The 26,631-nt window shown below is 40.9% G+C and overlaps 1 protein-coding gene across 1 annotated transcript in view; it reads left to right on the top strand.

Moving 5' to 3' along the window:
* The first annotated feature begins 12,998 nt into the window (after positions 1 to 12,998).
* Positions 12,999 to 26,631, top strand: part of LOC138840858 (protein FAM114A2-like) — a 50,448-nt gene continuing 36,815 nt past the window's right edge. Inside the window, exons 1-3 of the mRNA XM_070041266.1 lie at positions 12,999 to 13,324; positions 19,990 to 20,087; positions 20,493 to 20,584. Coding sequence (XP_069897367.1) covers positions 12,999 to 13,324; positions 19,990 to 20,087; positions 20,493 to 20,584 — 516 coding nt within the window. The remainder of the gene's footprint in view (positions 13,325 to 19,989; positions 20,088 to 20,492; positions 20,585 to 26,631) is intronic.

Genomic DNA, 26,631 nt, shown 5'->3' on the forward strand with positions numbered 1-26,631 from the left:
GGGTGTGTATTTATCAATGTGTAGCTGTTTCTCCATGTGGCTCTCTTTCTCACTCTTTGATCTTTCCATACTTCCTGTTTGCTGCCCTCTGCTGAATAGAGATAGGAGAAGGAAGGGCCAAACAAAAAGCAGCCCCAGTTTTTCTTCTTTTTCTTGGGTTTTTGAGAAGTTGTAGCTGTGAATGCAGAATTTTCCTCAGCTTTCTTAGATGATGGAAGACACAACATAAAATACTACTAGTAAGAATCATAATGAGGAGGATATATAATTTATATGTCTATTCATTTAGCTCATCACTTCTTTTTTTGTTTTGATTTTTGTCAGTGGTGGAACTTGAACTCTGGGCCTGGGCGCTGTCCCTCAGCTCTTTAGCTGAAGGCTATTGCTCTATCAATTGACCCACAGCCCACTTCCTGTTTTCTGGTGGTTAATTGGAGATAAGAGTCTCACAGACTTTCCTGCCCAGGCTGGCTTTGAACCCTGATCCTCAGATATCAGCCTCCTGAGTAGCTAGGATTGAAAGACCCCAGACTCACTGGGATGCTTTCTTCAATGGGAGGGCACCCCAAGAACCAAGACTCCAAACCAGCAGATGCAACAAGCAAGAGGAGTTTATTAGGCATTTGCGCAAACGGGCTCTCTGTCCAAGGCAGACTGGAAGCCCGAGCAGTGGTTACAGACACTTTTAAAGACAAAAACCACAGGATTAGCATAAGACCCCAGGCTCCCCAGGATTGGTTCAGCTTAAAAATCAACTGCACGGGAATTTTTGTGACACTTCTTGAAAACTAGTTGGTTCCCTAGGGGGAGGCTTCTCTGGAGGGGAGTCCACATAGTTCCAGGCTCACGATTGGTTGACATTTGACCTAGTTTGCTGGGCTCGCCAGATGGTCCTTGTCTTGAGCCCCCTGCCATGAGTTTTTACACAGGAATTCAGGAGAACATACTCTTTTGTTCTTTATCTATGTTTGCAGACCTTGTCCCTGGGCCTGCATCTGAACTTTGTAACTTTTTAACTTATTTCTGGGAAGGGAAGAGTCAGTGTTAGCGCAAGCAGGTTTACAGAAGCAGAATTAGCAGTTAGTAAGTTGTAAAATGGACATAGCCCCAATTTCAATCTTTCAGGATTACTGGCATGAGCCACGGGTGCCTGGCTTGTTTCGTTGCTGTGTTTGACTGAGTTCAGGAGGCCAGACATTTAACCTCCCTGGACCCTCTGTTTTCTGGCCTGTAAAGTAGAGCTTTCCCTGTCTCCCATACCAGCACAGTACAGCTAAAATTGGGCTTGTCAGAGCCAGAAGCTAGTGACTCATGCTTGTAATCCTAGTTACTCAGGAGGCTGAGATCTGAGGATCGTGGTTCAAAATCTGGGAGACTCTTATCTCCAATGAACCACCAAAAAAGCCAGATGTGGAGCTGTGGCTTAAGTAATAGAGCACTATCCTCCATCACAAAAGCTCAGGGCCAGTGCCCAGGCAGGCCCCTGTGTTTAAGCCCGAGGACTATCGTAGGAAGAAAGGATAGGGTGGGGCTTTTTCGGTTTTTGACCCATACCTCTTCCCACCTGGCTTTCCTTGGGACAGCTGTCAGGTGCTGTGGCAAGTATACAGTGGTGAATGGGATGGACTGGAAAGCAGGAAGAGCAAATGGCACTCCAGACTTCCTGCCGTGTATATAACATTCCTTCTCAGTGTTAGAACTTTAGGCAAGTTATTTTCATCTCTTTTCACCTCTTTTCTACCCCTGTAAAGGGGACTTGAGAGAATGAATTTTAGCAACTTGACTCAGACAATTTTTAGGGATTCTAATTAATAACACAATTTATACAGCATTTTGAGATTTTCAAAGAACTTTTCACATAAGTGATCTCACCAAAGTTGTCTTAACAACCAGAAGGTGGTATTTGGGCCATTTAAATGATAAAGGAATGAAGGCCAGAAAGACAGTTTATGGCAAAGCGAGGCCTCTGTGTCCACAGTTTCATATAGGGATCTTGGTTACTTTCTAAAAGTTTATCCTTTTGTTCATTGAGCTAATAATGACAGGTTCCCATAGTCCTTAGGCTTCTCCTGTTCACAAGGATTGTTTTTCTAAGACAGGATCCATCTATCTAGCCTATGTTTGCTTCATACTCTTAGTATTTTTCTTGCCTCTGCTTCCTGAGTGCCACAATACATGGCCATAGGGATGGTTTTATTGAGGTCCTCCATCTTTCTTTAGTCTGCTTTGACTGGGAGTGTAGCAGGGTGAGAGCCAAGCCCTGAGTTCTAAAGTTAGCTTGTATTCACAACTCCCAGTTGTCCTTCTATAGCTGAGTGGCCTGGGACCTGAATGTTTTCATGTGTACAAGAATGGTAAACTTACCTTTTTTCATGCAGGGCTGGTGCTCTACCACTAAAGCTGCACCTCCATTTTCTACATTTCTTTCTAGTTAGACATAAGAGTCTCATAGATTTTCCTGCCTGGGTTGGCTATGAACTGTAATTCTCAGATCTTAGTCTCCTGAGTAGCTAGGATTACAGGTATGAACCGCTAGCATCTGGCCATTAAGCATATATACATAGAAACATATACATATACATATACGTACACATATACATATACATATACGTACACATATACATATACATATACATACATACATACACACACATATATATATATATACATGCATACATACACACACACACACACACACACACACACACACACACACACACACACACACACACATATATATATATATATATATATATATATATATATATATATATATATATGAGCCACCTTCCAAGCCCCTTGGAAGCTGTTTGTTTATGTCTGGATCTTTACCCTGCCAGGGATGGACTTTCTGTGTAGCCCTGGCATAGTGACCCATGGCAAAAGGACATGTAGCTAAATACCAAACCACTTTCTACACATATGTCCTTGTACCACACCAGCCACAATGCTAGCAAAGACCAGAAGCTGGGATTTGACAGAAATTTATTCAAGAGTCCTAAACTGGTTTTTGGTGTGTCCAGGATAGCAAGGAGAGTTTTGGATCTGGCCAGTGTGGAAGCATCAACCTCACTAGAGCACCAGATCTTAAACTAGAAATTGGAAAGCCACTGGTTCCCGCTTTGTGCCTCAGTTTTGACTCTTGCTACATGGTGCTCTGTCGTCCATGAGGTGGTTCAGTGCCAAATTATACAGGACTTGTGTTCAAGAGAAGGAGGATTTGCATTCAATGACAAATTTACATAGGCCTTGTCAGTGAGAATATCTTCATCAAGAGGATTTGAGGGAAGGTTGTGGTTCCTGCTCTGTCTGTGAGCCTTTAGCTGGGCTCTGGTCTTCTCAGGCTTGTTTCTACTTCTGTGAAATCCTTCCAGGAAACCTCTTCACATTGAGTTGCTATGGCACCTGGGGCTCCTCTTGGCTGTGACAGCTTCTGACACTGCCCTTATTTGGGGGCAGCTTGGATGGTTTTGAGTAGCCCTAGTCAGGCATGCCTTAGAATCCATTGAGATTCATCTTGTGTGTTTTTTATTTTAGATGGAAGTACATGGGTTTGGGAGAAGAAAACTAGAGAAATATATGCCATTCTTAGCACAAAGTTGATGTATTTTTATGGTCAATTTGACCTTGATCACCTAGTCCATGGGCCTTCATAGTTCTCCAATGTCAAGAATCTCTTTTTTTCATTCTTTTTAAAACTTTACTCCCCCCATCCTCCATTTGTCTCTTTCTGTGCCAGTACTAGAGCTTGAACTCAGTGCCTGGGTGCTGTCCCTTAGCTTTTTCATTCAAGGCTGGTGCTGTACTACTTAAGCTATACCTCCAATTTGGGGTTTTGCTGATTCATTAGAGATAAGGGCCTCATTGATGTTTCTGTTTGTGCTGGATTTGAATTTCTTTTCTGTTTTTAGATTTTGTTTTGTTTTGTTTTTTTGGGGTCCGGTTGTGGGGCCTGAACTCTGGGCCTGGGTGCTGTCCCTCAGCTCTTCAGCTCAAGGCTAGCACTCTACTACTTGAGCCACAGTGCCACTTCCGGCTTTTTTCTTTTTGCTTATGTGGTGCTGAGGAATCGAATCCAGGGCCTCAGGCATGCAAGGCAAGCGTTCTACCACTGAGCCACCTTCCCAGCCCTGGATTTGAACTTCTATCATTAGATCTCAGCTTCCTGAGTAGCTAGGCATGCCCATCTCTTTTGAGAAGGCCTGGTGATGTAACACATTATTGGCTGTTTGCTGTGCACCTGGTACAGTTTTGTGTGGCAGGGCTATGAAGACATGCAAGACATGATCTGTGCTTAAGCATCCCAAGAATGAACTGCAGTTCAGATGTGTGCAACAGCACTTAGTGCACCAGGGAATGTGCAGTGAGAGTGTTCATAGGGGCTCCAAGGAAGTTAGTTACCTGACAAGGCTTTCTAATTTCCTGATTTTGTGCTTTCAGTGAATTTCCATAGTTCCCTTCCATTTCCTTCAAACCATAACATTTTAAATGTTACAAAAGGGAGAGAAAATTAAGGAAGCTAGCATATTTCTTTTGGAGACATATCCAGAGACTCGTTATTTTTAAGCATTTGCTTAGCATTTTGTGTTGAAAGCATTTTCAAGTCATTAATTAGTAATTCACATTAATATGTAGATGGAATTAATCTATTCCAGGCAGAAGTTTTTCTTGAGGAAATAAAAAGAAACTTAAGTGCTATTCCTTTCCACCTACATGTCTCTCCTCCCCTCTGCCACACTTTATCTTGATCATGATTTGGATGATCGCTCTGATTATTGCTCTCATTAAGCGCCACAGGTGTCTGTGGAGCTTCCACAAAGTTCGGGTTGGGTGCTTTCCCTCTCTTCTGGACTCTAGGCTGTATGTAGGCTGCTGTGTGGACTCATTATCACTTGAAAATGAAATTGGCCTCATAAATAGTCATCCTCAGAAAACGAATGGCTCTCCCATTTTTATTTTAGTTGCATTCAGCTGAAAGCCTCTTAGGTTGTATTCTTGTTTAAGAAGAGGTTTTTTTCCCCTCCTTTTATCCTTCTTGCTGGTCCTATGGCTTGAATGCAGGGCTAGGTCTTACATGCAAGGCCAGGAGATTTTTTGTTTGATTTTGTTTGTTTGTTTTCCCTCAAGGTTAGTGTTCTACCACTTGAGTCCCAGCTCCACATCTGTCTTTTTGGTGGTTATTTGAAGTTATGTGACTCAAGGACTTACCTTTCTTTCTGAGCTGGTTGAAAACCATAATCCTCAGATCTCAGCCTCCTGAGTAGCTAGGATTTCAGGTGTGAAACACTAGTAGCTGGCTAGGAGTTTAGTTTTTACCTTCAGAAAAAAAATCTCTTCCTTTCTGTGGAAAAAGGGCTCCCCTGTCCTCGTATTTGACCAAGACAATAATTTTCCACCCTGTACAGATGAGGAAACTGAGGCCCATGAGGACCAATCTCAAGACTGGTAAAATTCAGAGCTGATATTTGGAGTCTTAACCTCTGGTGGGAGAAGCTTCCAGAGGATGTGATGGTCTCCTCATTACACTCTTGTCTTCATTTTGTCACGTGGTGAGCTGCTTCAAGAGCTTCCTGTCTATGAGGCCCCCTGTCCTCTTCCTTCCTTCCTGTCCTGACACAGAGGAGGTATCCTGAGTACTAAGATCTCTGTGACATCAGTCATGTATAGAATCAGCCTATTGTCCATGTGGGGTAATAAATCTGAAGATTGTATCCCTGTCCTCAGGGAGCTCTTAGTGTGATCAGGGAAGATATGCCTTGTACTCCTGGGATCCCATTCATTGACCCCCTCTCTTTCTGCCCTTGCAGGACATGCCTGTTTCAGTAAGCAGTTATTACATGCCAGGCTTCATACTCACAGACTGCTATCTGTGACAAACTACTTATTAGTAGGTGAAATTATTGTTCCTCTTACCAGATAGGGGATGAAATTCCTAAAAAAATCGTTTTAGGGCCAGGCGCCAGTGGTTTATGCCTGTAATCCTAGCTACTCAGGAGGCTGAGATCTGGTTCAAAGCCAGCCTGGGCAGGAAAGTTTGTGAGACTCTTATCTCCAATAAACTACTAGAAAACCAGAAGTGGTGAGGTAGAGCACTTACCTTCAGCTGAAGAGCTGAGGGATAGCACCCAAGCCCAGAGTTCAAGCCCCATGACTGACAAAACATAAAAAATAAATAAATAAAAAGTAATTGTTTAAGGAAGGAGCTAAGAGAAAGAAAATATAGCTAAGAAAAATGAGGGCAGCCGAGGTTACTGATCTCCATATCTAAGAGATATAAAAAACATTCAAGTTAAAAAAAAAAAAGATTGCAGCCAGGTGCAGGTGGCTCAGAACTGTAATCCTAGCAATTCAGGAGTCTGAGAGCTGAGGGTCCTGGTTTGAAGCCAGCCTGGAAAGAAAAGTCTGGGAGGGTCTTTATCTCCAATTAACTTCAAAAAGCCAGAACTGGAGGTGTGGCTCAAATGGTAGAGCACTAGCCTTGAGCAGATAAAGCTAAGGGATAGGTCAGTCCCCAGCTGAGTGGGGCTCAGTGCCCCAGCTCTGAATTCACTCTCCAGTACTGGCACCAAAATAGGAATAATATTAATAATTACTTAAGAAGCAGGAAATACTTAGAATTTGGTAGATGTTGAGTCCTGAAGCTCCCTGTTGAGTTGCCTTGTTTCCTTTGTAGTACTGTTGCAGTGTACATGGTGTGTGTGTGTACACAAGTAACCCTATTAGTTGTTTTATTGTGACCGTTAGGACCCATGAGTAAGAACTATTACAAGAAAACAGAGGTGTTGAACAATATGCTGTAAGCCACAACAGTAGATTGCCAAGCCAGATGGGCCCAGGTATCCTTGATTCTGGAATGTGCACAGTTAACCAATCACAGACAGTATTGGAACCTTGGTTAAATCCCAGAGAAAATAGTTCTTTGCTGTGGAGGCTACAAGATAGCCAGGTAGCCCTGGAAAACTGGCCAAGTGAACATCCTGTGTTAAAATAGGGAGAGGCAAGTCAGTAAGGTGGAGCTCTACAATGCTCTGAAGGAAATGGGCAAAAGCGAGAATACGTGTCCTAGAGGGCCTTGATGTAAGTCTTCTCCCCACCCCCAGCCCAGAAATTGTCCCTCAGCTTTTTGCTCAAGGTTAGCACTCTGCTAATTGAGTCACAACTTTACTTCTGGCTTTTGTGTTGCTTTATTGGAGAAAAGGAGCCTCATTGAATTTCCTGCTTAGGCTAGCTTCAAAGCGAGGTCCTCAGATCTCAGCCTCCTGATTACGATTACAGGCATGAGCCACTGGCACCCATCCTACGATACTGTTCTTAATGGCAGTGGCAGTCAGATGGGGCCTTCATCCATGTTTTATATGATCTCATCCTAATAGATACTGTTCTCAGGCTAGAGTCTAAGGGACTGGCTGGAAAAGCTCAGGCCTGGCCACAGTGACAATTCAGTGAGTTACATTTCTTGGATTTGGATGCAGGCCATCTACTTTGCTTCTTGGGCTCTTGCTTTCAAGTGCTCTGCTCGACTATACCTGGAGTTTCTGGTAAGACGCATGGGTGAATGTGGGTACTTTCTCTCAGGTGATGGCCATATGGGGAGGAACAGAGGACAGTGGCCCACCCTGGTTTCACTATCCCTTATTACTGATAGCAGAAATACCAGCTTGTGTTCAGAATGGCTTAGAAGCAGCTCTTGGTGGCTTTGCAGCTTGGCTTTCAGTTCTGGCATGACAGTGCATTGGGAAGGTTCTGGATCCAGAGTCAGGCTCAGCTTTGGGCTCAGTGTCTGCCACGTGCTAGCTCTTGCTTCCATCCCAGATGAGTCACTGTCCATCTCTAAGCTGCCCTGCCATGTCTCCTCCTCATATACCTTCTTCTGATGAAGAAATTCCCTTCAGATAAATAGAGATTCCATGGAAGGAAATTGTTCATGTACAGCTGGTTTCTCCACAAACAGTTGTTCAATTTTATTTCCCTTTCATTTTTCTTCCTCTTCCCAGAGATCACTGCCTCTAAGAACTTGATAGCAGATAGACTTAGATGATTACATGTAAATTGGAGCTGGCTTCTGAAACTCCAGGCGAGTTTCTGCCGACCTGGGAGAATTTTTTAGGGCCCTATGCACCTAATGCATTTTAGTCTTTATTTTTATTTTTCACCTATATTTTTCTTCTCATATTACTTCTAGGTGCCTTTTATTTTCCTTTAGGACTCATGCATAATTTTGGCTGCTTTTAGGTATAATTAATAAAAGGCCCAAATCATTTCAGTGATAGGAAGATTTATTATTTCACATAATAATAACCATGGCACAAGGGTAACTGTAGAATTCATTAATTCAGTTGCTCAGTACTGTCTTCTTTTTTTTTTCTCTTTTCTTTTTTGTTGGTCATGGGGCTTGAACTCTGGGCCTGGGCAATGTCCCTTAGCAACTCAGCTCAAGGCTAGCATTCTACCACTTGAGCCACAGTGCCACTTCTGGTTTTCTGCTGGTTTACTGGAGATAAAAATTTCACAGGTTTTCCTGCCTGTGCTGGCTTTGAACCGTGATCCTCAAATCTTAGCCTCCTGAGTAGCTAGGATTACAGGCATGAGCCACCTGCACCCAGCCGTCTTCTTATATTTATATTCCTACCATCTTTTGAATTGACCATATTGGGTATATTCTCCCAGCTAAAGTTCATCGTCACAAGTTAGCTATTGCAGCACCAGACATCTATGAAAACACAGAAAACAACAGTATGAATGATGGGACAAAATCAGGATTTGTTTGTAAAGAGGAATGAGAAGTGACTGCTGAGGTGATATTAATCCTTGATAAGAAGCATGTACCTTTTCTCTTTTGCCTACAGGTAAAGAACAAATATGTTGTCATGGCATAATGTGATATACATACTGTGCCCTCTACTATTATTTCCTCATTTTACTTCATTCTGTTCCCTACACTAGAAGGCCAAACCAGACCACTAGCTATTGCCAGTACTAGGTACACCTCATTTTTACCTCCGTGTTTTAGGCAGGCTGAGCCTGTGCCTGAACCACACCCTGCCCATGTGCCCTGCCTTGCAGCTGTAGCACAAGACAAAAACGGCTAGAGTCAATAGTAGAAGCAGAACTCTCCTCTGCTCCCTCCCAAATATTATTTTAGACACAATCTTTTTATTTTTATTGTAAGATAAAACAGAAAATACAGCTGGCGCTGTTGGGTTATGCTTGTAATCCTAACTCTTCAGCAAGCTGAGATCTTAGGACTGAGTTTCAAAGCTAGCCTGGACAGAAAAGTCTTTGAGTCTCTTCTCTCCATCAAACCACCAAAAAGCCTGAAGTAAAGCTGTGGCTCAAGTGGTAGAGTGCCAGCCTTGAGCAAAAAAGCTAAGGGACAGCACCCAGGCCTTGAGTTGAATCCTCAGAACTGGCACCCCCACTCAGGCTCTATCCAGGATCCTGCTTTCCCTTGATCTGTCAGACCTCCTCTGCCTCCTCCAGCCTGTGACATTTCCAATGTCTTTTCTTTAGCATGAGCTTGACACTTTTGGAAAGGGCAGCTACTGATCTTGTGGGAAGCCTCCTAGTATGACTTGGGTGAGTGTTTTTTTTTTTTTTATTTTGTTTGGTCCTGGGGCTTGAACTTAGGGCCTGGTTGCTATCCTTGAGCTAGTTCTAGGCTATCACTCTACCACTTGGATCTAAAACACCACTTCCAGTTTTCTGGTGTTCACTGGAGATAAGAATGTCACAGACTTTCCTCTCTGGGCTGGCTTTGGAGCAATATCCTCAGATCTGAGCCTCCTGAGTGGCTAGGGTTTCATGGGTGAGCCACTGAGACCCAGCTAGGCTGATATTAGTTAGTTAGTTTGTTTTTGTATGCCTAATTTTATGACTGAATGAGAAAACTCAGTACCTCATATCAGTTTCTGATGTCTCATTGCCTGGGTGTATCTTTGGTCACCTACTTAAGGTGATCCTTGCCAGTTTTTTTCAGGATGAGGCCACTGTTTCTTATATGGTAATTGGCAAATAATCTAAGTCTACAGTTCAATTGCAAAGAGATTTTCTTCAAAGGGTATCTCTGTGCATGTTTAGCTTAAGAAACAGATGGGAAACAGATACTACGGTTGAGAAGGACATGGGCCAGGTTGGTATCCCAGCAAGATCTTCTGCCTCCTCTCTAAATGGCCCAGCTGATGAAGTGCCTGTGCTTCAACCTCAACTTCTGTTTGAGAACCTAGCCTGATATTGTTGATTTGCCTATAAGGTTTTCTGCACTTGAAGTTCCCTGCAAGAGGGTTTCCTTCCAAACTGAGATTCATAAAGTGAGTTAGGTTTAACAGAAGCAACATAAAATGGAACTGGAATCAAGAAGCATTTATTTAGCATTTATTTATCTGCTACTATGTTAAATCTAAGGAAGGTGAAAGTCATAGTCTCTGTCCACAAATCCAGCACCTTTTCTTCAAGGGGAGGACTTTGTTTTCGAGACCTAATGAAAAAACATTAAAAAAAATCCCCCTGAGGGAGAGCACTAGCCCTGAGCAAAAGAAGATCAAGGACAGAGGCCAGGCCCAAAGTTCAAACCCAGCATAAAGAAAAAGTTTATGGGTGATTTTCACTATCTATGAGATGAGCTTAATATTCTAGTTTAGAAGCCTGGCACTAGTGCTCACACCTGTTATCCTAGCGACTCAGGAGGCTGAGATCTGAGGATCATGGTTCTGAGCTACCTTGAGCAGGAAAGTCCGTTAGACTTTTAGCTCCAATTAACCAGTAAAAAGCTAAAAGTTGAGGTATGGAACAAGTGGTTAAGTACCAAACTCCAAGGTAGAGTGGGAGGCCCTTAGTTTAAGTCTTATTATAGGTGTATGTGCAATATACATACACACACATGAAATTTTAAAAGTTCCAGTTTAGCCCCAATGATTCTTCAGATTAAGGTGACATAATGATAAGGAACCAGAGTACTGCAAGAGGGCACAAACATACTTGTTGACATGGATTTAGAAGTCTGGTGGAGTCTTTGGAGGCACCTGCACCTAAGTCACTAATTAGGGCTGATGTGCTCCAGTAGTGTTAGTTTTCTGATTTGGATGCTGATTATCCTTATAATCCCTTTCTTTACTTAAATTGTATGATCTTTTGAGCTCCTGTTCTGACACAATGGTTTAACTACATTTGTTTTACTGTTCTCTTTAAATAGCTTTTCACCTGTGAGACTCTTATCTTCAATCACACACACACACACACTCACACACACACACACACACACACACACACACACACAGCTGGAAGTGGAGCTGTTGTTCAAGTGGCTGGGCCCTAGGCTAGAACAAAAAAGCTCAAAAGCAATTCCCAGGCCATGGGTTCAAGCCCCAGAAATGAGGTAAGAGGAAGGTAGCAGCTATTAGATGAAACAGCAGGATAAGAGGCCAGAGCTAGAGTGGTCAAGCCTATGATCCTAACTACCTAAGGAAGTTGAGATCTGAGGATCCAGATTTGAAGCCAGCCCAGGCAGACAAATCAGAGATTTATCCCTAAATAACCAGCCTGGGTTCAATTTCCTCACCTGACAGAAACAAAAACATAAAAGTAAACAAAATTTCTGGGGAAGGTTTATTTCTTATGATGGCTCTTCTGAAAACACTGAAGCCGTAGAAAACATGGATTCTCTTTTTCTCCTCTCCTGTCTCCCTTTTTCTTTCTTTTTTCTTTTTCTCTGTGCTCTCTTTCTGTCTAGCACATGCTAGGCAAGATATGTAACCACTGAGTTTCATACCTAACCACATGTTTGGATTCTTAGATAATCCAATTCTCACTGGGTGCCAGTGGCTCACGCCTATAAACCTAGCTACTCAGGAGGCTGAGATCTCAGGATCATGGTTCAAAGCCAGCCTGGGCAGGAAAGTCCATGAAACTCTTATCTCCAGTAAACCACCAGAAAACTGGAACTGGCTATATATCTCAAATGGTAGAGTGCTCGCCTTGAGCTGAATAGCTGAGGGACAGCACCCAGGCCCAGAGTTCAAGCCCCATGACTGACAAAAAAAATACAATTCTCTTTACCTCAGAAAAGTTCCATTTTCCTTATATTTATAACCTTATGCCTTTCTAGCTCCAAAAGTCCAGACTTCACACATTTACACTGCTGAAGGATAAATAATGAGATGCATCTTTTGATGAGGGAAGGGTCCGGGGTCATCCTAAAAACCACAAATCAAAGCATCTTACACTTCTGCTTAGAAACCTACTGCCATTTCCCATTAAGTTCCATATTAAGAGTTAAAACTATCCTGAGCTGGGTGCAGGTTGCTAATGCCTACAATCCTAGCTACTCAGGAGCCTAAGGTTTAGGGATCATAGTTCGAGACAAGCTTGGGCAGGAAAATCTGAGATTCATCGCCATTTAACCACACATACGCATACGCACGCGCGCGTGCACACACACACACACACACACACACACACACACACACACACACACACACAAACACACACACACAGAAAATAAAAAGAAAACTTCATCCCATCTCATAAGCCTGACAAGACATGGTGTCCAAATCCCAGACCTCATCTTATCTTTGTGCAACCCCCACCCCCATTTATTTGTGCCAGTCCTAGAGCTTAAACTCAGGGTCTGGGCACTGTCCCTGTGCTTCATTTACTCAAGGAACATACTCTACCACTTGAGCCACAGCATCACATCTGGCTTTTTCTGTGTATGTGGCACTGAACCCAGGGCTTCATGCATGCTAGACAAGCACTCTACCACTAAGCCACATTCCAATTTACTTGGCCTCCCTTTTTTTGCAGCTTTTTTCTTTTTCTTTTCTTGGATTGCTAAAATTTGTTAAGGCCTTTGCATTTGCTAGTTAGTCCTCCCTCACCTTTTCCTGCCCCATTCATATTACTAAGCGTCCTCTCAAACACTTTGCTACTGGCCTGGACAGCCCTGTTCTGCCCATTTGGGCCTTGCCAAGTCAGTGGCTTGGGTGACCCCTGACCTCGGGATAATGTGGGAGGGTACTTGGCACTCAGTACCTCTCGGATGGTCAGATCTTCAAAAACACAAAGGCAGTCTCCTTTTCCAAGCCAACATCACTCCAATGACTATGGTCAGCCAACCTTTAAACCACTGGTTGGTGCCCAAACTCAACAAACCAGACCCTAGCCGCATCAGATCTAAGAAGAAGCAGGACCAAGAAGTACACGCGGCCAGACCCACCCAGCAGGGGGAAGTATTCGCCAGGCATTGGGAGCATGTTTTGGAGGTGTCAGCAGTGGCTGTGGTGCTGGCTGGGTGCATGGTACTCCCCAAGTTGTGGTCGGCAGGAGCAAGGTAAGTCCCAGAGTAGGTGCTGGTAGCCTTGATTGCTGAGAAGAGAAAATGAAAGAAAAGGTGGCCTGAGGGTGTGTGGTAGGTGTGAGAGACACAAGCATATGCATTTTGGTTCCTTAAAAATATGAATCCCTTCAGCTTATTTTTTTCTTAGTTCACTGGTGTATTCTCTTCCAATTCATCATAAAATACCCAGAAAACTTAGGAAACCATTAAATAATGCAATTTCACTTTCACCTACCTGTTATTCATTTATGTTTGCTGTGAGATGATGAATTCATTTAGAGTAGAGTATCTACATTCCTTCTACTAATAATATTAACAGCATAAACAATATAAACTCATAGTCTTCCAGTCTAGAACATTCTAGATGATTTTTTGGTCGGTCCTGGGGCCTGAACTCTGGGCCTGGGCACTGTCCCTCAGCTCTTCAGCGTAGGGCTAGCACTCTACCAATTGAGCCACAGTGCCACTTCCGGATTTTTCTGCATATGTGGTGCTGAGGAATCAAACCCAGGGCATCATGCATGCAAGGCAAGCACTCTACTACTGATCCACCTTCCCAGCGCCTCTAGATGATCTTTAAATCATGTAGATTCAAATTTAGATGGTGATGACCAAAAAATAGAGATTACCATTGTTTCCTATTTCAGAGTATGTCCTAATCTTATATGAAGTTACATGAATTACATTTCTACAATGATATATTTTGTATGTATTACATATCGTGCATGAATTACACATATTATACAACACACACACACACACACACACACACACACACACACACACACACACGTATACATACAGCTTAGCTCCAAGGTGTCTTAAAGTTGCTTTCTGGTTTCATGCCTTGTGATTGTTTTTCTCCCTGGTATTTTAATGGCTCTAGGCAACTGGTACCATATATAACTTTGAGCTTTCTCATGGATTGTTTTTATACCTTTGAACTCTTTCTCTGGCATTTTCACCTATCATAATCCTATGTACCTCTCATGGCAGACATTTGCAGATGCCTATGGGCCTAATAAAGTTAACATAAATGAGTGAATTGAATTCGAGTGCCAGTTTTGAGGTGCAGGAGCGTTGCCTGAAAGGACCAGTTGCCTGAAAGGACCATTTGGCATGAGGTAGTTATTAACCAGTCAGTATAGAGCCTTTGTTTCAAGTTTTCAAGGGAAATTGGACACTTGCACATTTGTATGAAGACTGGTTTTTTTGTATATATTTTTTACTGTAAAGATACTGTACAGAGGGGTTACAGTTACATGAACAAGGTAATGAGTCCATTTCCTATCGAGCAATGTTACCTCCTCCTTTGTTTTTCTTCTTCTTTTTTTATTGTGAAAGTACTGTACAGAGGGGTTACAATTACATGGGCACGATAATGAGTACATTTCTTATCAAGCATTGTAGGCTCCTCCTTTTTTTCCCCTTCCCATCCATTCCCATCCTCCCCTCTGTCCCCCCATCCTCCCCGCCCCCCACAAAAGTTCATTTTCGACATGATGACTTGTACATCTCATTGTTGCAATGGGTCCACCTGTATCCTTATTTAAATGATTTGTTTTTCCCCTTTCCCTCCACAAATTATACCGACACTAAATACAGCGAAAGCAGGGGTTATACTGTGGGGGAGGGACATACAAAGCAACAATGAAATAATCTTATAAATGTGTTAGAAACAATCACATGAAAGAAAAAAAGCATTTGAATACATATCTTAGGGTTCATTTCCCTAACATCACCTTATCTGACCTTTTCTGCTTGACTCAGACATATACTAGATATTGCAAATAAGGAAAACTATGGGACCTATGTTTCTTTGGGCCTGGCTTATGAAGACTAGTTTTTAAACATGGAACTCATTTAAAAGTTTAGACACTATATAGATAAATTAAAAACATCTCTAGGCTAGGTTTGACACTCCAAGCTCTAGACTTTTGTTTGGTACTTTGTGTATGAATAATGTCTTCTGATTCAAAATGGTTGTTTTCCTTTCTGTTAGCATTTTTGGTGTATATCTTAATTATAGTAGTGTGCTGGTCTTTCTGCCTTATTAGTTGCTAGTATGTTTTTAAAATCTATTTGAGGGTTGGGAAGGTTGCTCAGTGGTAGAGCGCTTGCCTTGCATGCCTGAGGCCCTGAGTTCAATCCTCAGCACCACATAAGGAAAAAGTAAAAAGCCGGAAGTGGTGCTGTGGCTCAAGTGGTAGAGTGCTAGCCTTGAGCTGAAGAGCTGAGGGACAATGCCCAGGCCCAGAGTTCAGGCCCCATGACTGGACCAAAAAACAAAAAACAAAAACATAATAAAACAAATAAAATCTATTTGAAACATTTGATATCATATATTGGCTCTTTCCTGCATGTAGTCCATGTCTCTATAGAATAGGTTTATACATACCTATGTGTATGGGTGAAGGAGGGTGAAATAAAATGAGAGAGAGCAAAAAAGAAGAGGGTGAAGGAAAGGGCAGGAAATATATTAATTCTCTCAAGCTATTTGGTTCTCCTTCTCTTTGTTGAAGGGCCAATATGATATTGATTTAATTCCCAAAGAGCTCTTCTGGAAGGAATTAGATTGGGTATTTGAATTGCTGCTCAAAAGTTGATTTGAGGTGCTGGGAATGTGGCTTAGTAATAGAGTGCTTGCCTACCATGCATGAAGCCCATTGCTCAATTCCTCAGTACCACATACACAGAAAAAGCCAGAAGTGGGCTGTGCCTCTCAAGTGTTAGAGTGCTAGCTTTGAGCAAAAAAAGCTCCAGGACAGTGGCCAGGCCTTGAGTTCTAGTCCCAGAACTGGCAAAAATAATGTTGAAGTAGGAGGTCAATGGATATAGCCAAATGGTGGAGCTCTTCCCTGGTATGTGTGGGGTCCTGAATTCTATTGCTCACACTGTAAAAAAAAAAAAAAACATAAGTAAGTATGAAATATAAGTCAATCGTCATCTCTTTTTTTAATTTTTTTATTGTAAAGATACTATACAGAGGGTTACAGTTACATGAGCAAGGTAATGAGTGCACTTTCTATTGAGCATTGTTAACCCCTCCATTGTTTTCCCCATAACATTCCTTCCCTCCCTACCTCCCCCGAGGTTCTTTTTTTTTAAATTGTGATTAAGTGATTACATAATTTCCAAAATTTCACAGTATTGTGGAATAATGATGCTCATTTAAAGTCACAAGTTCATTCTAACTTTCCTGGAGCAAATTGTCTATCACAGTCTATAACATATAACAGTGTAGACATATACACCATACATGTGATCAGCAGCATGGGGATATTTAGTAGTGGTTCGACCAGATGAGTGAGAGTTCTTTGTTTCTTAAGTCCTGTTAATTTTGTCATATCACCTAACATTTTGGATTTAGCATCCACTTATCAGGGAGACCATGTATTGTTTGTCTCTTTGCTCTTGGCTTACCTCGCTCAACATGATTCCTTCTAGCTCCATCCATTTCCCTGCAAATGCCATTATTTTGTCATTTCTAATTGCTGCATAATATTCCATTGTGTATAGATACCACAATTTTTGGATCCATTCCTCTGTGGTGGGGCATCTGGGTTGTTTCCATATCCTAGCTATTGTGAACAGTGCTGCAATAAGCATGGAGGTTCACATGTCCTTATATATTGGTTCCTGTTGTTCAGGGTAGATGCCTAAAGTGGTATGACTGGGCCGTAAGGGAGGTCAATCTTTAGCTTTATAAGGACCCTCCAGACTGCTTTCTAAAGTGGTTGTATAAGTGTACATTCCCAACAGCAGTGTAATAGGGTTCCTCTTTCTCCACATCCCCTCCAGCATTTGTCTTTGGCTGATTTGAGGATGTGGGATATTCTGACGTCATCTCTTTCGTAACATCAAATGTTCCAATACTAACAGAATTTTGGTATATTTATGATGAATATTTTTAATAATAACAAAATGCCCAGAAAGTGTTTCATACTTATAATCCTAGATATTCCAGAGAAGGAGATAGGAGGATTATGGTTTAAGAGCATACCAAACAAAAAGTTAGTGTTTCAGAGATAGCAAGCATGGTAGTTTATGTCTGTAATCTTAGGTACTTGAGAGGCAGTGTAAGAAATTCGTGGTCTGAGGCTCACCTGTGCAAATTAGGAAACCCTATCCAAAAAACAAAAGCAAAAGGATTAGAGACATCTTTTAATCACTAGGGCCACCACTACAAATAGGAAACAAAACCCTAAAAAACTGTTCTGACAGAAATGTTTTTGGATAGATTAAATCTCTGGAAGAGTTTTAGTAGTAAGTGATTACTAAAGATTTTAAAGGATAGTCAGTAAAAGGGGAAATAGATAATGAACCTCCTCACAATGAAAAACTTGCTCAGGGAAAGACCCTAGGAAGACAGGAAAAAGATAAACTATAAACTAGCATGAAATATTTGCAAACCACATAGTAGAGGAGTTAAATCTCCAAAATACAGTGTTCTCAAATCTCTGTAGTACATAATGATAAAAACCAAACCAGAATGATTCGATAATGACCAAAAGATACAAATAAATGTTTCCCTGAAGAGTATATATTCAGCAAATAAGCACATAAAAGGATGCCTTGGTCCCAGCCCTTAGAGAAATGTAACTTAAAAGGCACAGTGAGGTACCACTACATACCTGTCTGAATGGCTCAATCAAAATAGTGACAACACAAGATTGATCAGAATTCAAGTGAACTTGATTATTCATACATTGCCACTAGGAAAGTAAAATGATATTTTACTTGGGAAAAAATAGAACAATACCTGGTTTTTGGACAGTCTTGTGGCTTGAACTCAGTCCCATGGCACTATCCGTGAGCTTCTTTTTAACTCAAGGCTAGCGCTCTACCACTTGACCCACAGTGCCAGTTTCTGTGCATGTGGTACTGAGTAATCAAACAAAGGGCTTCATGCATGCTAGGCTACTACTCAGGTACATGCCCAGCCTAACAGTAACATTTAAAATTTAACTGAGCAGGCATTTTTCCCAGAGAAAGCTTTCATTCCCATAAACACCTGTACATAAGCTTTCTGAATCATTTTATTTCTGTGATAGTCCCAAAGTACATTTATACCATGGACTATTCAGAAACAGTAAAAAAAAGTCTTAATACAAGTGGGTCTGGAGGGACTTAAATGCTGTGTAAAAAATCTTAACAAGTCACATGCTATGTAATTCCATCTATACTTCTTTAAGTGACAGAATTTCAGTTGAAATATGTTGAAAGCTGAAGATTGGTGGATTCTGCCACAATGAATTATGCTTCAGTTATGAAAGCTGTTACTAGGAGAACCTGGGGGAAGATCGGTGGGATCTTGTCTGTATTAATTTACTAATGTTCCTGCCTGTGACTCTGTGAAAGTGTCAAAAGATTTAGACAAATAATTTATACTAAAAAAAAGCTGACCTCAATCACTTTTTCCCTTGGACTTTCTGATAAAGATGATCCTGAGACTCCAGTGATAACTGAAGCAAGTCCTATCCTTGAAGAAAGAAACTGTGAGTCAGTGGAGAATTCTGAGTCTGTGAAGAATACTGAATCTGTTGACCAACATACCAATCAAGAGACTTAATGGAAGCTGTAGTGTCCAGTTGAAAAAACCAGAAGTTGGGTCTTCCAGGGACCCTGAGACTTCAGAAGTTCTCCCTTTTCAGGTATCACAGAATCTCTATTTTTTTTTGTGGGTTGTGGGGCTTGAGTTCTGGGCTTGGGCACTATTTCTGTGTTCTTCAGCTCAAGGTGAGCACTCTACCACTTGAGCCACAGTACCACTAATGGTTTAGTGGAGGTAAGAGTCTCATGGACTTTCCTGCCCTGGCTGGCATTAAACCGTGATCCTCAGATCTTAGCCTCCTGAGTAGCTAGGATTACAGGCGTGAGCCACTGGTGCCCAGCTAGAATCTCTATTAAAATATTGGGATTTAAAAATATTAGAGTTTACCAGGTACCCCTGGCTCACACCTGTAATCTTTGCTACTGAGGATGCTTAGGTCCAGATGAATGCAGATTCCATCTCCAACTAAATGCCAGCAAAGTGCTACACTAGAGGTATGGCTCAAGTTGTAGAGTGCCAGCCATGAGCAAGCAAACCAAATGTGTGAAGCCCTGGTACAATGAGAAAAACAAATCATTTAAATAGGGATACAGGTGGACCCATTGCAACAATGAGATGTACAAGTCATTATGTCGAAAACGAACTTTACAACTTTGGTGGGGGGTCAGGGAAAACTGGGTGGGGGGGCGGGGGGGAGGATGGGAAGGGATGGGAAGGGGAAACAAAGGAGGCGGCTAAATGCTTGATAAGAAATGTACTCATTATCTTGCCCATATAATTGTAAACCCTCTGTACAGTATTTTCACAATAAAAAAGACAGATTCAAGCTCAATGCTAATTTAGGTTTACATTTCTTTTCTTATTTTTACAACCATAAATAATAGTTTTTCAGTTCTATAAATGCCATCAGCAGTAATTTCCTTTGCTGCATGGTGCCTACATAATAAACACAGATAACTGTCTATCAGTCAAGCAATGCATTAAGCAAATATTAGGTTCCCATACTTTAGCTAATAATTAGATAACTTATGTATATTGTACTCTGGCTCAACAATTTTTCACACTTTCTTGTGTCTTCCCCCCCCCCCATTTACTGGGACAATAGGAAACTTTCCAAAGATATACCCCAGGCTAGATGGAAATATTGGGGCCCCGGGGGCAAGTCCTTGCTCTCCTCAGCCTCAGCTACAGTGGCCACAGTGGGTAAAATCATCAGTCATTTCATTACTGTCTGTGTGCGTTTTACAGATTTGTGTTACGAAGGACTTAGTTAATAATTCTCCTTCCACATTTGTTCAAGGGTTTATTGTTTGAAGAAAAATAATCATGAGATGATAGACACTGCTAGTAGAATTGGTAGCATTTTCTTATTAGAATGAAGTCTAGGAATTGCTATAAATGTCTGTTCTTTAATGATGATATATCAGGGTTTTGTTTAAAAAATGTTATACTAAGGAGATATTTTCAAGGAATAATTACCCCAATTGTTAAAAATAACCTGTCTTATAGCATTCATGATTTTAGATATACACACTTTGATATTTCGTTTTTAGAATTTAGCTTGGTAAGTTTGGGTAATAAAGAGCAACAAATTTAATTTTTCTCTAGGACAAGATACTTCAAACATCATTGAAACGACAGAGTCTTCCCTTGGGATCCCTAGTCCCAGTGAGATTTCAGCTGAAGTCAAGCTGCTGAAGGTCAGTATAGAGAAACATTAAGTCCTAGGATACTTTTGATTCAGTAGCTTGCTTGTGCATTTTTGATATTAAGGACATGGGGACATCCTACAGCTGTGGTGGGTTGCCTTGTGAATCCAGCTGCCAGTTAGAGATCTGTGTCTTGTAACTGTTCAAACTCTCTACTCTGCATCTGAAGTAATTTCAAGGACTGCTGTATAATAAAATTATATTGCCATATATGCTGAATATAAGAATTACTTAGCACTTTATATGGCAACCACGGTTGGCTGAATTTAAAACTGACAGGACCAAAAAAGATTTTTGTTTATTTAGGGCTATTTTTTTTGCCTTTTGTTTTTTGTTTGTTTGATTTTCTACCTTTTGTTTTTTGATACTAGGCATTGAACCCAGGATGTTGCAATTGCTAGGTAAGTGTTTTGCCATTGAGCTGAGGTACATTCTAGCCTTTTCTCTCTCTCTTTTTTTTTTTTTTGCATTTGGGTTTTTATGAAGGTGAGGGTTTATATATATATATATATATATATATATATATATATATATATATATATATATATATATATATATATAGTGAAAATACCATACAGAGGTGTTACAATTACATGGACAAGGTAATGAGTACATTTCTTATCAAGCATTATTGCCTCCTCCTTTGTTACCCCTTCCCATCCCTTCCCATTTCCCGTTCCCCCCACTTCCATCACCACCCCACACACACCGTGCCAAAGTTGTAAAGTTCGTTTTTTGACATTGTTGCAATAGGTCCAACTGTATCCCTATTTAAAATATTTGTTTTTTTTTCCTTCCCCTCCACAAATTATACCAACATCAAATACAGTGAAAACAGGGGTTATACCGTGGGGGAGGGACATACAAAGCAACAAAGAAATCATCTTATAAATATGTTAGAAACAATTGTATGAAAGAAAAAAAAAACATTTGTGTCCTTATCTTGGGGATCATTTCACCTACCATCAACTTTTCTTACCGTTTCTGCTTGTCTTAGACATATACTAGTTATTGCAAATAAGGGAAATCATGGGACCTATGTTTATTTGGGCCTGGCTTACTTCACTTCATATAATTTTGTCCAACTCTCCATTTCATAACAAATGGGGCAATGTCATTCTTTCTGATGGAGGCATAGAATTCCATTGTGTATATATGCCACATTTTCTTTATCCATTCATCTACTGAGGGGCATCTGGGTTGGTTCCATATCTTAGCTATGGTAAATTATGCTGCAGTATACATAGTCGTGCTTGTAGCTTTAGCATGGTCTTCTTTGTGATCGCTTGGGTAAATGCCCAAAAGAGGGATTGCTGGGTCATAAGGAAACTCTATGTAGACTCTTTTGAGGAACCTCCATACTACATTCCAAAGTGGTTGAACAAGTTTATACTCCCACCAACAATTCAGAAGAGCTCCCTTCTGTCCACATCCCCTCCAACATCTGTTTTGTTTTGATTTGCATTTCTTTTATGGCTGGGGAGGTTGAGCATTTCTTCATGTGTCCATTGGCCATCCTTCTTTCCTCTTCAGAGAAGTTTCTCTTTAAGTCTTTAGCCACTTATTTATTGGGCAGTTGTTTCTTTGAGGATTTGTTGTTGGGAAATTAAATTTTTTTGAGTTCAAGTTGTATTTTAGATATGTGACCCTTGTCCGTTGTATGGCTAGTGAAAATCTTTTCCCAATCGGTGGGCTTTCTATTGCTCTTGCTATGTCCTTTGCCATGCAGAAGTTCTGCAATTTCATGTAATCCCATGTGCCCAACCTTTCTTTGATTTGTTGTGTTTCTGGGTCTCTTTTAAAAACATTTTGATCTGTGCCAAGATTTATTCTTCGAAGTTTGTCTTGATCAAAAGGAAACCTGCACTTCTAAGCCGTATGGAAAAGTTTCGAAGACCAGTTCGTTTTCTTCATCTCTCACAGCCCGTATTGTTTCTCATTTAATACTCTTTGCTCATCTCTATCTTTTTTTTCTCTGGAAGCAGATTTATTCTATCTGTTTTTCTCCATCTTCAGAGTTATATCATGTTTTGGCGTATATACCCATCAGAGACTAACAGGTTCCACTATCACTACTTGTGTATACCTAAGAGAGAACTGGATTGACATACCTTTGGGTCCATAGTGCATGGGTCAGTAGCCATGTCAGTAGACATGGCTGCAAAATACTCCATATATGAGGCACTGTTCTTACTGATGAGGCTATTTACTGTGAGGCTATTTTGGCTGTGACTAACACACTATGTGTTTAAAAAATGAGTTTATTTTTCTCCCTAAAGGACTCTAGAAATAGACTATTGCATGTTGTTTTGGTGAACGTAGGGTCCTGGTACCTTCAGTTTTCTTTGTTGTTTACTTTATGATTTTGTAATTGTTGTCAGATCATGCTGTGAGTGCAAGTATGGTATTCTCAAACACATAAGCTCAAATTCAGGAGTTACAGAGACAGGAAGTTTCATTTCTCCTCATGCCCCCAGCAACTAGAATGGTTTAATGTCTAACTCTGATGCTTTGAGATATTGGGAGATTAAATTGTTAGCATTATCAGAAATTTTTATCAGGAGTTGCTTTTAGTGGGCAAAGAAAACAGGAGTTAGAAGTATGTTTGGATAGTAAACAGCAGTGACTTCATAAACACTTGAAGGACATCTGTCATTCAGAGCCATGTTTTAAGAGGGGAATGAAAATCATGGAAAACCCTGGGAAGAGTGGCTAGTATTAATGTCTTAAAAACTTGGAGAGTTAATGGATCATGCATATGAAAATCTAAGGAAAAGAGATAGGGAGAATGTACCCTTTTTATACCTTTGAAGGCTAGCATGGAGGGCAGAGTTTAGGTTGTGTTTACTTATGTCTCATGAGTAGAGAACTCCCACTACTCAGTGGAAGTTTTATGGACTTAGATTTTAGTTGAATATTAAGTGTACCAGAATAGAATTGGTGGCATTTTCATCCTAAAGCCTTTCCCATCTTCTAAAGTTCCTAAGGAGAGAAATTAATTTCACTGTGAAGGAAATTATACTAGAGATGGATCTTTTTAGAAGTTTGAAGTAAAAGATACCAATGAAATCACTCGGTCATCTTTTTTGCAATTTTGTCATGTTCCTTTAAGGATGTTGTCTTCTGCTTCGTGTGTGTGTGTGTGTGTGTGTGTGTGTGTGTGTGTGTGTGTGTGTGTGTGTGTGTGTGTGTGTGTGTGTGTGTGTGTGTGTGGTATTCCTGGGGGTTAAAATCAGGACCTGGGTGCTGTCCCTGAACCTTTTTGCTCAAGGCTAGCACCCTACTACTTGAGCAACAGCTATACTTCTGTGATAATTACTTCTTTTTTTTTTTTTGGTGATTAATTGGAGAGATAAATCTGCCTGGACTAGACTACCTTGCCTGGTCTGGCCTCAAACTGTGATGCTCAGATCTCAGCCTCCTGGATAACTAGAGTTCCAAGTGTGAACCACTGGCATCCAGCTAGTTAGGTAGCTTGCTTGCTTGCTTCCTTGCTTCCTTTCTTCCTCCACCCCACTTTTTTTTGTCTGTCATGGGGCTTGATCTCTGGGTGTGGGCCCTGTCCCTGCACCCTTCTGCTCAAGCGAGCACTCTAGCTCTTGAGCCACAGCGCCACTTCTGGTTTTCTGAGTGGTTTATTGGAGATAAGTGTCTCACAGACTTTCTTTCCCAGGCTAGCTTTGAACGGTGATCCTCAGATCTCAGTCTCCTGAGTAGCTAGGATTATAGGTGTGAGTTACGGGTTTCAGGCCTCTTTCTTTTTTAATGTTTATGTTCTGGCACTGGGGTTTGAACTCCCATCTTCACAGTCTACCTTGTCCTCCTCCCCCACAGCTGGCACTTGAACCCTGCCTCTGATTTTTGCTGGATAAATAAATGGAGATGAAAGTCTCACAGGTTCTTCTGCCCTGGTGGCTTTCCATTGTGATCTTTAGATCTCAGCCCTGAGATCCTAGGACCATAGGCGTGAGTCATCAGTGGCCCAGTCCTGCTTTCCGGATTCAGATTCATATTTCAAAACTTTTTAACTGTTACTAAAAGATACGGGTTACAGTTATATAAGTTGGGTAAAGAGTACATTTCTTTTTTATCAATCGTGGACATGAACTCTGGGCCTGGGCACTGCCTCTCAGCTCTTGAGCTCAAGGCTAGTTAGTGCTCTACTACTTGAGCCACAATGCCACTTCTAGTTTTCTGATGGTTTATTGGAGATAAGAGTCTCACAGACTTTGCTACCAGGGCTTGCTTTGAACCACAATCCTCAGATCTCAGCTTCCTGAGTAGCTAGGATTACAGGTGTGAGCCACTGGTACCCAACTAAGAGTACATTTCTTTATTTTTTCTTCACCCTTTTTTATTTTTAATTTTTATTGTGAAAATGCTGTACAGAGGTGTTCCAATTACGTGGGCAAGATAATGAGTACATTTCTTATCAAGCATTGTAGCCTCCTCCTTTGTTTCCCCTTCCCACCCTCCCCCACCCTCCCCCACCCAATTCTCCTCCTCCCCCCAAAGTTTCAAAGTTTGTTTTTCCACATAACGACTTGTACATCTCATTCTTGCTATGGATCCACCTGTATCCCTATTTAAAGGATTTGTTTTTTGGACAATGTCACCACTTTCTTCTCTCTGTTAGGCTTGATTATAGGGAATCTAGTGTAGCCTTCAATCTTAAGGACTAGTTAATCTTTACTGCTGAGCCCTGATTCCTCTGAATTCACTCTTATTCCTCAGGTGTTCAGTGAAGTCTGTTCACTTGATTGTTTAAAAACCAGATGTTTCCGCATAGCTTGTGCTATGGGGATTGTGTTGCTTACTACTTACACTAGTTCTTCTCCAACTGTGTGGCGTTACCTAGTGTTTTTTAACAGTATATTATTCAGATAAAGACACATGGGCACATCTGTAGCTTCTTGAAACATTTTACTTATATAGCTGCATCCTCTGAAGTTTTCTGACTTTCAAATGATAGCTGCTTCAGCCTTCCCTGATGCCAGCCTTTATCCCTGACTTACATTGTGTGTGAGTGTTCTGTTGTCTTTAGGATCTCCTCTGTGTGTTGGGGTTTGGAACTTTTCTCTAGGCAGAAAGCCCAGCTGTAGCGTTGACTTTGTTTCTCTTTTCTCCTGGACCAAAGTCTTTTATTTTGTCTTTTTTTCCATTGTCTAAAAATAGTTCTTTCTTATATTTTGTCTGGTTTTCTAGTTGCTGTATAGGAAGGCAAGTGTAATATCAGCTTATTTATAGTACTTGAAAGCAAAAGTTCTCTCCATAATAGAGTGTTTGATATAATATAGTTTAATTACTTGGTGTACTTGTTGATCTCTTATATGATTTTTAAAGGTAAAAGAGAACTGATTATTTTTGAAACATACTCTTCTTTGTAATATATATTGATTCCCTTACTAAGAATCAGCATAGTCTTCTAGGACAAAGTTGAGCTATAATTTGCATACAGTAAAACTGGTTTTTTTGCAATATGACTTTGTGTTGAGAAATAATAATTATGTTTATACTGTATAGTCACAGTATATTGTGATACACAGACACAGAATATTTTCTGTATTTGTATGGCTCACTGAGATATAAGAATATTTTCATTACCTAAGGGAGTTCCTTCATGCCAGTCTGTAGCCACACCGTTCTGTCTGTTCACAGCATTTTCCAACCATTGATCTCTTTCTGACTATAGTTTCCTCTTGTTTAGAAAAATGTTTACTATGTGTAGATAAATACTTTTTTCTTTTGCCAATTGTGGGGCTTGAACTCAGGAATTGGGTGTTGTCCCTGACCCTTTCTGTACTTAAGGCAGCTATCACTCTACCACTTGAGCCACAGCGCTATTCCCTAAATTTTTTGAGAAGTTATTTGGAAATAAGTATCTCATGGACTTTCCTGCCTGGAAGGCTTTGAACTGTGATCTTCAGATCTCAGTCTTCAGAGTAGCTGAGAAGGATTAAAGGCATGATTCACCAGACACCACTGCCTGGCTATTGTAACCTTTGTTTATTTATTTTGGCAATATGAAGTACCACTTG

This window comes from Dipodomys merriami, unplaced genomic scaffold (assembly GCF_024711535.1).
Source record: "Dipodomys merriami isolate MVZ:Mamm:240054 unplaced genomic scaffold, mDipMer1.0.p SCAF_303, whole genome shotgun sequence".
NCBI classification, from domain to species: domain Eukaryota; kingdom Metazoa; phylum Chordata; class Mammalia; order Rodentia; family Heteromyidae; genus Dipodomys; species Dipodomys merriami.